The sequence below is a fragment of the Schistocerca piceifrons genome, chromosome 8 (assembly GCF_021461385.2).
Source record: "Schistocerca piceifrons isolate TAMUIC-IGC-003096 chromosome 8, iqSchPice1.1, whole genome shotgun sequence".
Lineage (NCBI taxonomy): Eukaryota > Metazoa > Arthropoda > Insecta > Orthoptera > Acrididae > Schistocerca > Schistocerca piceifrons.
Genome location: NC_060145.1, coordinates 156,911,153 through 156,924,408, shown reverse-complemented (window position 1 = coordinate 156,924,408; position 13,256 = coordinate 156,911,153). Strand labels below are relative to the sequence as shown.

The 13,256-nt window shown below is 40.9% G+C and overlaps 2 protein-coding genes across 2 annotated transcripts in view; one reads left to right on the top strand and one right to left on the bottom strand.

Moving 5' to 3' along the window:
- LOC124711859 overlaps positions 1-11,654 on the bottom strand; it is a 41,166-nt gene extending 29,512 nt beyond the window's left edge. Inside the window, exons 1-6 of the mRNA XM_047242098.1 lie at positions 11,416-11,654; positions 10,879-11,102; positions 10,646-10,796; positions 10,434-10,565; positions 5,322-5,547; positions 4,063-4,165 (exon numbers count right to left, since the gene is read on the bottom strand). Of these exons, the coding sequence (XP_047098054.1) occupies positions 4,063-4,165; positions 5,322-5,547; positions 10,434-10,565; positions 10,646-10,796; positions 10,879-11,102; positions 11,416-11,654 (1,075 nt within the window). The remainder of the gene's footprint in view (positions 1-4,062; positions 4,166-5,321; positions 5,548-10,433; positions 10,566-10,645; positions 10,797-10,878; positions 11,103-11,415) is intronic.
- A 171-nt stretch (positions 11,655-11,825) lies between these two features.
- LOC124711956 (40S ribosomal protein S4) overlaps positions 11,826-13,256 on the top strand; it is a 32,820-nt gene continuing 31,389 nt past the window's right edge. Inside the window, exons 1-2 of the mRNA XM_047242226.1 lie at positions 11,826-11,947; positions 12,356-12,614. Of these exons, the coding sequence (XP_047098182.1) occupies positions 11,945-11,947; positions 12,356-12,614 (262 nt within the window). The 5' untranslated portion in view covers positions 11,826-11,944. The remainder of the gene's footprint in view (positions 11,948-12,355; positions 12,615-13,256) is intronic.

Genomic DNA, 13,256 nt, shown 5'->3' with positions numbered 1-13,256 from the left:
TCGCCACCCGTTCCCCTTTACTTGGCGCTGCGCGCACACCCACTCCTTCCACACAAGTGCCTGCCGCTCTCCCATAAGAGACATGCGACTTTCGTGCTATCTTTCCCCACTTGCGCTAACGGCTTTGCCGTATTGCGCCCTACTCGTCTGAGCACTCAGCACCAGGATGTTAACCAATCTCATGTGCAGTTCTCAGTTTCTTCCGTCACTGATGGAACGACACTCAAGATAGTTACCACTGCCGGCCCTACTATTAGGCATAAGGTCCGACGCCTCAACTTACCAAGTTGCGCGCGGCTTGGCAGCAGATTAATCAACTTTTGGCAGTAGGTATTCTGCAACCTTCAGATAGCAACTGGTCTTTACCAATCTACCTCGTCCCCAAACATGACGGATCTTTTCCAATGTGCGGCGATTACAGACACTTAAACGCTCGTACCGTCATGGATGATTACCCAGTGCCAAACATCAATGACTTCACTCATATGTTTTCTGGCGCCACAGTTTTCAGTGCTATTGACTGTAAACGCACTTACCACCAGATTCCCATGGCACCGGAATACATTCCTAAAACGGCTATTATCACGCCGCTCGGTTTATTCCAATACCACTTCATGCCGTTCGGCCTAAAGAACGCGGTGCAAATGTGGCAGCGTTTCATTGACTTTATCTTGCAACAGTTCAAGTTTTGCTTTGCTTATCTGGACGACATTCTCGTTTTCAGCAGTTTAGCAGAACAACATGAAAATCATCTGTCTATGGTCCTCCATACCTCTAACTCCAATGGTGTCGAGGTCAACAAAGACAAGTTTTAGTTGCGCCAAGTGCCAGTCTCCTTCCTAGGTTACACCATCTCCGCTGATGGAATATAGCCTCCCAAATCTTGTGTGCAGGCTATCACGACTCTGCCGCCCCCAGCTACTTGCAAAGAGCTATGCCACTTCCTTGGCACCATCAATTACTATCGTCACCAACTGCCTTCTGCCGCCGCTGTTCAGGCACCCTGACGGATGCGCTATCAGGCAAACAAACGTCCGGTATCAAACCCGTCTCTTGGACTGCTCTGATGCTAGTGGCCTTCAAGGCTCTGAAGACTTCTTTAGCTCATGCTGTGACCCTCGCTCACCCCGACCCCTTGGCCGAGTTATTTATCACTATGGACGCCAGCAACATCGCGGTGGGACAGTGTTGCAACAATGCAAGGGTGACACGTTTTCTTCCCTTCATTTCTTCTCCAAGAAACTATCTATGGCTCAGAGAAAATATTCTGCATTCGATAGAGAGCTCCTTGCTGTTTACGAGGCAATCAAACATTTCCACTCCAACGTCGAGGGACGTTCATTTTTCATCCTCACAAACCACTGGCAGAAGCATTCTGCAAACCACCTGAGGACCCACCCCTTCGACGTTACCACCACTTTGACCTGGTTTCTCAATTCACAACGGATATCCGTTACATCAAGAGTGCAGATAAAGTTGCTGCGGATTTCTTCTCGCAGATCAGTGCTGTTTCCCGCATTGTTGAGCTTTCTGATCTGGCCTCCCTCCAAGCTTCTGACGAAGTTTCGGTCTCTCCTAAGAGACCCACAAACATCACTTGTTTTCAAAAAGGCTAAATTTCCTGGCATTTCCATTGAGGTGTGGTGTGATTCTTCGACCGGCACCCTATGCCCTTTACTCCCACCCGGGTTGCGCTGAAAGGTTTTCGACGCCCTGCATAACCCAGGCGTTCGAGCCACCAAACATCTCATATCAGAACGTTTTGTTTGGAAGAATATCAAACGGGACTGTCAAACCTGGGCATGCAGCTGCGTCTCTTGCCTCTGGGCAAGTTCGACAGTCCCGCAGGACGATTCCGCCACGTACATATTGATCTGATCGGGCATCTTCCTCCTTCGGACGGGCATAGATATATCTTATCAACTATCGACCGTTTGTCTCGCTGGGTCGAGGCTGTCCCTCTCCCTAACATTACTGCCGAGATGGTAGCCAAGGCTTTCATTGGCTCCTGGATCGCTCGTTTCGGGTGCCTGACCACTATCACCACTGATAAGGTTCGACAGTTCGAATCCTCCGTTTTCGCCTTTCGTCTCTGGTTGGAGGCTCTTCCGTGGGTGCTACTCAGTCTACGCTCGACCTATAAACCTGACCTACAAGGGACTATATCCGAATTTGTTTTCGGCGAGAAACTGTTCCTACTGATGGAACTTATTCTTCCCCAGGTTAGCAAGGATCTTCCTCCCTTGCCAGATTCAATTAGCCGGATGCACAAGCATTTTCAACAAAAGCGTTTGCGCTCATCCATCAGTCACTCACCGCCTGAGGCTTATGTTCCCACTGCACTCTCTGACTGCTCCCACGTCATGCTACGTAATGATGCGGTTAGGCAGCTTCTTCAACCTCCTTATCTTGGACCTCACAAGGTCCTGCGGCACTGGGACATGACTTTTAATATCATGATTAAAGACTGCACACAGACAGTTTCTCTGCATCACCTGAAACTGGCTCTCATTGACCCTGATGGTCTCACACCGCTGCAGTAGGACTCTGCAGACGATCCATCCTTGATCGAGAATGAAGACTTGCTACCATCAACCTCACCGCACAACTCCTCCACCGAAGACTGTTCAATGGTTTCCCGACCTCACCCCGCTTCACCTTGCATAGATTTCGCACCCTCACCTCCAACGTCGGAGACACACACACCTACTATCAGTTTGTCCTGCAGCGTGCCGCCACACCGAGTGAACGACGTTTCTATAGTGACGTTCGACGACCGAGTGCTCATTCTTTTGTCAGATACCGAGGTCCCACCATCAGACGGTCCCATACACGTCAACACTGCACACAACCTCACACTCTCGCATGAGTGTGATCGAGCATCTCTATGTGGTTTCATTACTACGGACGGCTCAATCCACTTAAGGGCCACACACACCTCCACCACACCGTCGACTGCCCCGCCCCCTTACACCCAGGCCGGCTGATGTCTCATCCGCCCATGATAGCTGATTGGCTACTAAGTGGACCCGCCTCTCGCCGCTCCGCCTGCACAACCCACCTTGTTCGAGATGGAAGTATCTGTGGTACACTGCCTACGCGCACGATTTTCACAGACGTCGATGCCCGCATGCCCTCACCCTTGGACATCTGTAGTACTCCGTACTGCAGGGAAAAGGGGGGGGGGGGGGCACTTTGTGGCGTCGATAGTTTGTATCGACCATGAAACTTAATATCTGTGAACTCTAAGTGCTCTGCCGAGCCTCCATCTTAACTTTATTTTAGTCATTTCTTTGTTATACTTCATTCTGTACGGACACAGTGTCAGGTTAAGTATGTACGAACTATGACATATACAGGAATTAAATTTTCTATATCCTGATTACTGATCCCATTCCCTAGCTTAAACGTAGTTGTGCTCTTTTAAAATTTTTGAGAAAAGTAGGCCCATCGTTGTTCAGAACAGTCATTCTCTAATTACACTGTATAATTACCTGAGAACCAGGTTATTTAAGACAATTTTTGGACGCTTACAAAACTATATTTTCCTATGTTACCAGTACGAATGTTTTTGGAGAAATTATTTCGTAGCAAATCGGCTTTTCACATCCCCCCTATTCTCCAGACTTGGTTCCCCAATTTGAAGAAATGGCTGGCGGGACAAAGATTTTATTCAAGGTGATTGCAGCAACTAATAGCTATTTTGCAGACTTGGACAATTCCTATTATTTGGAAGGGATCAACAAATTAGAACAGCATTGGACAAAGTGTATAAGTCTAAAAGGAGACTATGTCGAAAAATAAAAAAGATTTACCCCAAACACGTAAGTAGGTTTCATTTTTGCACGGACTTTTCAAATGTATGTTACCAATATGCAACATGTATACACTTGACTAATTATTTCAAATTCAGTGCATGTATGAATTGTATTTACTATCTTAACACTGACTTGTTACTACACCGTATGTGCAAACTATGTACAAAATCAGAATTTACAGGACCTTTAAGGAAATACAAATAGTGCTAAGAACCATAACAGAGTTTTTTTATTTTTTACTTACTATCACTTTCTGCCTCATTGGCCACAGAGATTGCATTCTGATTACTCTCGTCTGTGGTAGACATTTCTCCCATCAGATCACTACTTCTTTCATTGTTTGTAGCCTGCAATATTTACACAAGTTATTCAGCTACCAAATTAACAAACAAAAGAAATATTTGATGCAATTAGATTATAGGCAAGATATGCGTCATAACAAGAATTATGCATATTCGCTTCACATCACATTCGTTGGCTATTATATACTGTTATATTCTGGAGGAAACAACCTATTGCAAAATAAATAAATACATTCACTGCCTGAAAAAGCTATCAGAATATAGAATTGTGTCCATCACAGACACTCTTCTAGATACTTGTTTTGAAAGATGGGTATCCTTACCACCCCCTAACAGTAATTTTTTTTCCCTGTTGACCTTTGTCTGTAATAACTTTTCTCTCTACAAAGACAACAGCAAATAATATGGCTACAAGACTAGTACCAAAAACCGTTTGCACACTGACATGCAAAGTCTACATCTGGTTCGAAAAGGAGTTGATTACTGCAGCATTAAGCATTCCCACCACATATCAAATCCCTTCGTAAAGAACTGCCAACATTCAAATTCTGAAAGAGTACCTAATATAGAAATCTTTTAATGTAGCTGATGAATTTTTGAGAGAAAATGAATACCACCACTACTGTTTTACAAATACTTATTTTTAGCACTGTTTTAGGCATTCAAAATTTCGGTATTCAATATTCACATATTTATTTACTGATTGTAATGCATAGCTTAACTTTGCTTACTGTCTGTATTATTGATCCTTACTCAGTGTACCAAAACTTTCTGTTAACTGGGTATATTTTATTTACATTGTGTCTTATTTTATTTATGCGCGTTACATCTAAACTATGTACAATCTGACACATTCTATATCCTTTCAATTGGCTTGCGAACAAGATCCATGGAACGTGAAATAAATATGTAAGTAAATAAAAGTCATCTCACAATAAAACTGTCACTTTCCAACCTAGCCTATAGGTTGAGCTAAGCTACAGGTAAGTCTATCATCAAATCAACATTTAAGAAAATAATACAGAAATGAAACAAAACAATTATCAAAGGTGCTCTGTTCTCCCTCTGTTTGCCCACGTGTGGTGTTACATACAAGAACATTATGTTAGGGGGCACAACTGATATTTGTCAATTCAACTCATAAGCATGTGCGCAACTATTCCTTGTCTCACACCAAAATACTACACCTGCATACACTGACCTGGTTGTTGTTACAGTCTTTGTTCCTATTCCCTTCACCAGTGTCAATTTCCCATCGTTGCTGCACATGAGTCCTAGAATGTGACTTCAGGCTATGCGGAGTGGAGAATGCACGACCACAATCCCACTGTTCACATGCATATGGACGTTCCCCACTGTGGGTGCGACTGTGAGTTTTAAGGTGATGACTTGCTGTGAATGCCTTTCCGCATCCATCCTCAGGGCACCTGTAACAATGGAATGATTTAACCGTACATAAATAAAATTTACACGTCTGCAATCAAAATGTCAAGGTATCCACTCTTACAAGCAATGAATAAGCAATCTCCATTCATCTCATCAATTTAGAGGCACTCTAAGAAATGTACATAATTTTAAAACACGTTATATTTGTATCATCTTATATGGAAGAAAATGCAGGTCTATAAATAAACTGAGTTATTCACGTGAGAACACAAAATATATTTTGTAACAATCTAAAGCTGTGGTTCAAATCTGTGGAGCTCCACACCTCTTTAGTTACAATATTATGAGAAGGAAAGTGGCTACCCACCATATAGCGGAGATGCCGAGTCGCAGGGAGGCACAACAAAAGGACTCTCACAATTATAGCTTTCAGCCATTAAGGCCTTTGTCAACAACACACACACACACACAAACACACACACACACACACACACACACACACACACACACACACACCTGCAGTCTCAGGCAACTGAAACCACACTGCGAGTAGATGGAAGTGGCGACTGGGTGGGGGTAAGGAAGAAGCTGAACGGGCGGGCGAACGGATAGTATGGTGGGAATGGCAGACAGCGAAGTGCTGCAGGTTAGACTGAGGACAGGGGAGAGGTGGGGAGAGGGGGGGGGGGGGGAATAGCGGAAAAGGAGAAAAATAAAAAGACTGGCTGTGGTGGTGGAATGATGGCTGTGTAGTGCTGGAATGGGAACAGGGAAGAGGCTGGATAGAGAGGACAGTGACTAATGAAGGTCTTTTTGAGAGCTATTCATCTGTACTGTGGTATCTAAGAAAAAATACTGAATAACTTTGCAGAGTTGCAAGAAACAATTTCCACAGTTTTGAATGTAAAACATGCAAATCAACAAAAAATTAAGAAAAAATGAGCTACTTCTAAATCAGGACTCATGCTACATGAGTCTAAACCACTTATAATTGAAATAACGGAATGTCCAAATTCCACTATTTCATGTTTGTGCAGGGCTCATTATAAGAAATTAATAAAGAAAAGGTATCAATTTCTTTTCCAAAAGGTGGACTGTCATGCTGTATTAATCTACAAGCAACTTCTTTCATTCAAAATTAAAGTAGATAAAAAGACTATTAACAACATTCATAGCAGAAAAGGCACACCCAATTACCAGCTACCAGAATACAAACAATGTAATGGGACTGACAAATACATACATTTAAATATACAGTTCAACAGAAAAAATGTATATTCTACATGATGAATCATTGATTTTCACCAGTGGCATAGGAAACGTGAGAAACTATTAAATGCTTTAAACAACATGATGACTATAACACACACACACACACACACACACACACACACACACACACACACACGACGCACGACGTGACAGCAGGCAAACATTATGTCACCGGTCAAAGCCGACAATGCATACTGAGTATTCGTCTTGACTGCAGTTCAACCTCTGCTTGTGTACACACATTTTAAAAATGCAATCAGTAGCACTACAGCAAACAGGATTTGATGATGACAATTGGTTTGTGGGGCGCTCAACTGCGTGGTCATCAGTGCCCAGCAAACAGGATTTGAAAGGGCATGGCACTCAATTCCTGAACAGATAGGAAAGTTAATCAAAGTAGTGGATCAGGTGAGACTAGATACAGAAAATGGATCAGGTGTGGTGGACTAACAGAAAAGATTGTGTCAATAAGGCTTACTGGGGTTTAAGAGCCATCTTGAAAGCGGGCCCATTGTCTTAGAAACAAGAACTACTAAATACCGGTAACCTAATGATGTCTGTGACTTGTAAGGTGTCTGTGTGATCTGAAGAAACTCATAATTATCAGTGCCAATGCACTGACACTAGTCATAATTTGTTGTTGGCATATTTTACAGGAGTAGCCAGCAGTGGCTGCTTCTACCTGTTAGTATAACTTGACTCATTTGACATGCATGAAGGATCTTCAAGATAGGATTTTCTGGAACCTTATGTGTGAATGAATGAACATGTCCCTGGCAACTATAACCTATTTTGCCATAGGCATACTATCAGAGTAAGCTTAAGCATATTTAATTTTTAGACCAATGACTTCTGCAATTATGAAGCAGCTACTGAATATGTTGTTCAATGATTTCATTCAATATTCGCATGTCTTACACATAGTGTCAAACTGGTGAATTTAATTTGTGTTAGGTTTGACTGATGACTCCCTGTTTAATAATTCTCCAAATAATATCACTATTTTAATACAGGGTGTAGGCATTTCACAGCTTCAATCATGAATGGTCTTTTGAAACTTGACTGGCAATAAAGTGTGGGATGAGGTGGGGTGCGAATTACTACTTCTTGATAGTTTGAGAGTTGAATATTCCACAGATTGATCACATGACAGATCTCAACTTATATGGAATGAAGTTTAACACAATTCATTTCTAGAAATGGGCACATGGTTTACACCTACAAACACACAACAGCGAAAAATGTTTTATTTCAATAACAGCAGAATTTTTTTTGTGTTTGTGTATGCTACAAACATAAAATAATATATATGTATAATATAAAAAAGTATATATATTGAAATGTTTTTGTGGTACAGAAGGAACCATTGTAAATCCAACTTTAACTTTTTGAAGCCTAATTGTTGAGAGGGGAGTCCACTTGTGTACAGTCAGTTCTCCATGTTCAATGGGCAAGATATTTAAGTGAGCAAACCTGTCGCCTTCATCAAGCTGATAAAACGACATCCTAAAGGGATGATGGGGGGGAGGGGGAGGGCGACAGTGGATGCAAGTAGCTTATATACCCTCCTTGTTTCTCGGTCAGCATTCTGTACACCTTCCACGCCTGAAGGAGAGCACTGGCCAAGTCAGTGTTCATGTTTGGCACAGTGGCTGTACAGGCAGTAACGGGAGCATATAGTCTGTCAGTAAACTGAAGAGCGAGCGAGTCTCCACTCTACCTACACATCTACGTCACAAGGCACTACTATAAGCTGTTTCAGAAGGTAGTGCCATCCCCGCCGCGGAATGCACTTTAAATCTGTGGTGACATACTGCCAAGGAAAATGTATTTTTTGTTTCACGGCAGTAAATAATTTCCATAATATTGACACTATTTTCTTGGTTTATGTAACAGTTCTCCATTGTTTGTCGAATGACCGATTTTGTGAACTGTCTATAATGATGGGTTTCCTCCCAAAATTATCAGTTTCCCTTCATGGCGACTCCAATAAACCATGCAGCTTATTTTTGCATCCTTCCTTACGTGTCCTATTGTGGCGAGGCTGACATTTGCATAAATCGCAGCCCTTTGATTGGGACTGGTAATATCAGCAGACAGTTCTTTTGTGTGGCCTCCTTAACATTAGAGACGATCAAACGTTTGTTACTCCACAAATACCTCCTCTTCTTCGTATTCCGCACATTTTCTTACAATGCAGGGTGATTATCCATCACTTCTGGATACCAAAGTATATCAGTGAGTATACAAAGTTAACTGACTGACACGGGCAACTAAGATCCCACGAACAGAAACAATGTCTATCACTACATGCCGATCTAACCGCTAGACAGGTAATGGACAACTGATTTTGGGTGCTCCTGTAGGACAGTGGCTGCATTTTTAAAGGGAGGGCCACTTTCCCCACCACGAGCGCTGCTTGCTCTTGAGTTTACAGACTATAGCTGTATAGCATTGGAATTCATCTCATTGTGGTTGCTGAATACCACATTCTTCTCTTAAATCATACTGAGGACACGTTCCCCGACCTTGTTGAGAATGTACTAACTAGCTAGCTAGCTAACTAACTGACTAGGTGCACTCGTGATTTAACAGTAGATCCTTGGTTCATATTTGGACAGCTTCTTTCAGAAGACAGGCGGATTGTCAACAGCTATGCCAGTGAAACTACCTCTGCAACAAACACTACCAGTGATTTGGCAGATATGCATGTAGACATTATAGCATACCGAATTTTATTCTAGAGATGTAGGACAGACGGAAGGTGGGAGGTAATTAAGTTGTGTTGGTCACTTTGTCAGAACATTTGATGTTGGTGTTAGACACCGAAAATCAGCTGTACATCAGTGGACTGTATCACCAAGAATCCGCTTGCATCTCATGCAGTTGTGCAAAATGTACAGTCATTTTCAGTGAAAAGTTTTTTTTGTCAACTGCCACATGAAGACGTTCCAAGAAAACAATCCCGAATGAACATTACACAATATTCTTATCACACTTGCTTTGTGCACTGAAAATTATCTCTGAAAGTTAATGAAAAACTGTAGCAAAAAAACTCAATTTTTTTATTGGCTCATCAATGGAATTAAGAGATTGTGTGTTAAAGCATTTTTTTCAGAATGATTTCATTACATTAATTAAGGCTGCTAATGACTGCTGTCATGAAATTTTATGATATTTCTGTGAGGCAGGTTACCATTGTTTTATTATTCTATATGGCATTAGTAAACAAAAATGACTGAAATATATGATTTATTGACTTGCTTTCGGGAGAAAAAACAAAAATGAGTAAAAGTTGGTGACCTAAGCTGCTTTAGGTTCATAGTTTTCAAACATCATAAAAGTGTCTACCATAGAGTTCACAGAGAAAACCATACAATGTTTTCTTTGTTTTTTCCACTTTTAGATTTTGAGAACAGAAGCCACTGAAAACCCAACAACAGTTTTTTCTGCAGCACACATTCAAACAGCCATACAATAGGAAAAACAAAAGTCAAACGACCTAGTGCATAGAAAGAATTTCGAATCTCAGATAATCATTACTGTCAACCACATCCATATTTTATCATTCAATTCTTGACATCATGAGACTTCAGACAGCTGACTCTCACATCAAATACTCACACTGCTATTGCCTGAATTATGTACTACTTACTTGTATGGCCGTTCCTGTGTATGCGTCCGTACATGTTTTTTAAGGTCGCTTAAGGTGGTGAAGAATTTTAGGCAACCTTCACTGCCACAATTAAAGGTATTTCCACTGTGGAGTCTTTGGTGTGCTTTCAGTCTACATACAATATGAAACAAATATTCAAAATATGGCAAGCTATGGATAAATAAAACGTATTCTTCTTCAAGTCTGCTTACCTGTATAGAGTATTGAAAGCTTTTTCACAGCCATCATGATTACATTCAAATGGTTTTATCTTTGTGTGTACACGAATATGTATCTTCAAACTATAGGATGTAAGGAAAGCCTTTCCACAACTAGGCTCTGAACATTTGAATCTGTACTCCCCTAAAAATGAGACATTGTCAATCTGTGCCAATACACAACACTATGGTTCTAACGTATTAACAAGTCAAACTGCACAGGTTACCTTTGTGAGTTTTCATATGAGTACGGAGGTTCCCAACAGTACTATATGTACGGCTACAACCGTCATATTCGCAATGATACCTTTTAATTTCTCTCCTGTTTGTGGCAGGATCTGTGGATTCTATTGTTATAGTAGCATGAGATGGATGCTCTGGCATTTTTCCGGAATTTCCTGGGTTGATATGCATGTATATTTGATCAGAGCTGATGGTATGATGAATATACCTGCATAAATTGTTTCAAACTATTAACAATGTTTCCTGATTTTTGTTGTTGGTCAAACATTAACGAACATAATCGTTGTTAGTACTACGCAGTGTTGTTAGTCATTGTCTATGAACAGATTGTGTCGTACATCCAGAAGGAATTAGACAGATTATCTCTCATTTGAATTGTTAATTCTCGCACGAATAATTATTGTCAAGTCCCAGCAGCAAATGTAACTAAAGAATAAAATGATACGTGTAAATTCAGATGAACCATATCACTGTAAACACCACGCAGGAACACGTGAACAAAAACAAACAACCCTTCATACCCAGCGTTTTCATCGTTTGAGTGTAACTGGCCGAGGTAAGTAGAGGACTCCGGAGTATTTTCATCTGACAGTTTGGAAGTCGTATATACTGGCAGTTGTTCAAATACTTTGCCCATGACTGGGATGTCAAAATCATTAATACACTCCTGTATGTCATCGGACAATAATATGTTATCCAGCGATGTATCGGATTTGTCTGCATCATCCATTCCAAACCTGTCGTCTGCCCATGTAGCCATGTTTAACTGACACTCCCCCCTTTGCTATCGATAATGTAACTAACTTCAGATGAATATTGCAACTCGCGAATTACGAACAAGTACATATTGGGGTAAAAATGATAAATAAGTGTTGGTAAAACTTATGAACTGAATCATATGTCTAAAGTTAGAGCATTTTGGTATTAGGTTTTTGTTTGATCAAGTCAGAGATTGTTAACATCAGCAGCACGACGATATAAGAATCTTTGTAACCCAGCCAATTATACAATCCTTGGTAGTGGCCATCCTTTTCCGGTACAGTAGCAGCAATGGTGAGTGTGAAATAACTAAACTGCAACATATCAATAATCATCGAAGTTATAAGATTTGCTTGCATTTTGATATTTTTAGTTTTTCAACTCCCCGAATGTTTGGAAATTATTGCGATTCGAAATCTTACGAAATTTGTGTATCGTAGTTTATTTAACATGTGAGTTGGTTTAGGACTCGTTTTGTGATTTTTCTTTTTCCGCCTCACTGCGAAGCTAGAAAACTCTAAAGAGTTCAGAATTGGGAAGAAATATAATTACCTGACTATTGTAGCAATTTGGTACCGTTACTGCTTATTCCTATAAGAGGACGCTGAAAAACACTTGAGGTTATGGATGGAGGCACAGATGGTATGTTATTTCATAGTAGAAATATTTGTGAATGGAGAATAATGCACTCTTTATTTTCAGGCTCGCGGGCCCAAGAAACATTTGAAGCGTCTAAATGCACCGAAGGCATGGATGTTGGACAAACTTGGTGGTGTTTATGCGCCAAGACCCAGCACTGGCCCTCACAAGCTTAGAGAGTCACTGCCTTTGGTCATCTTCCTTCGAAACAGACTCAAGTATGCGCTGACAAACAGTGAAGTGACAAAGATAGTTATGCAGCGGCTAATAAAAGTCGATGGAAAAGTCCGTACAGATCCGAACTACCCAGCAGGATTCATGGGTGAGTCCCTTAAAGTGTAATTCTTCATTACTATGTACAATCGGTATCGGATCTGTTAGAACAGCTGAATCTTCAGGTGGTGTCCATTATCGCACTCTAACTGCAACTGTATATTTCCTGTTCCAACTTGTATCTTCAGTGTGTTAGTGGGGTGGCCAAATTGTGAGAGATGGTTAGACACTTCTTTAGTAAACACAGATCTTGAAAATCTTAATTGTATCCTTTATAAAATGGCTTGATTTTCGTTGTAGTTGAGAGTTTGCTGTTAATGTCAACTATAATTCCTTCTGCAGCCAGTCAGTTAACAAAAAGTTTCTGGATATTGTTACATATCGCTAGGTACTTGTCACTGGGTGAGAGCGAAGTAATGGTAATGGTTAGAATTGTTTTAAATTTTGATTGGTTTTTGACTAGGTTGAGCCCATATGTAGAACACCAGGTAGTGTGCAGAAATGTTCATGCACGCATACAATTGCAATTAGTCTGCGTGTGATTACTTATTTCTAGCTATGCAGCGTATCTTGAATTGAAACAATGTATATAGACGGGGGTATTGTGTCTGAAAAACATTGAATTAGTTTAGTAAATGAACTGTACATAGGTGATGTAAATGATTTTGGTTATTTACATTGATTATATTGT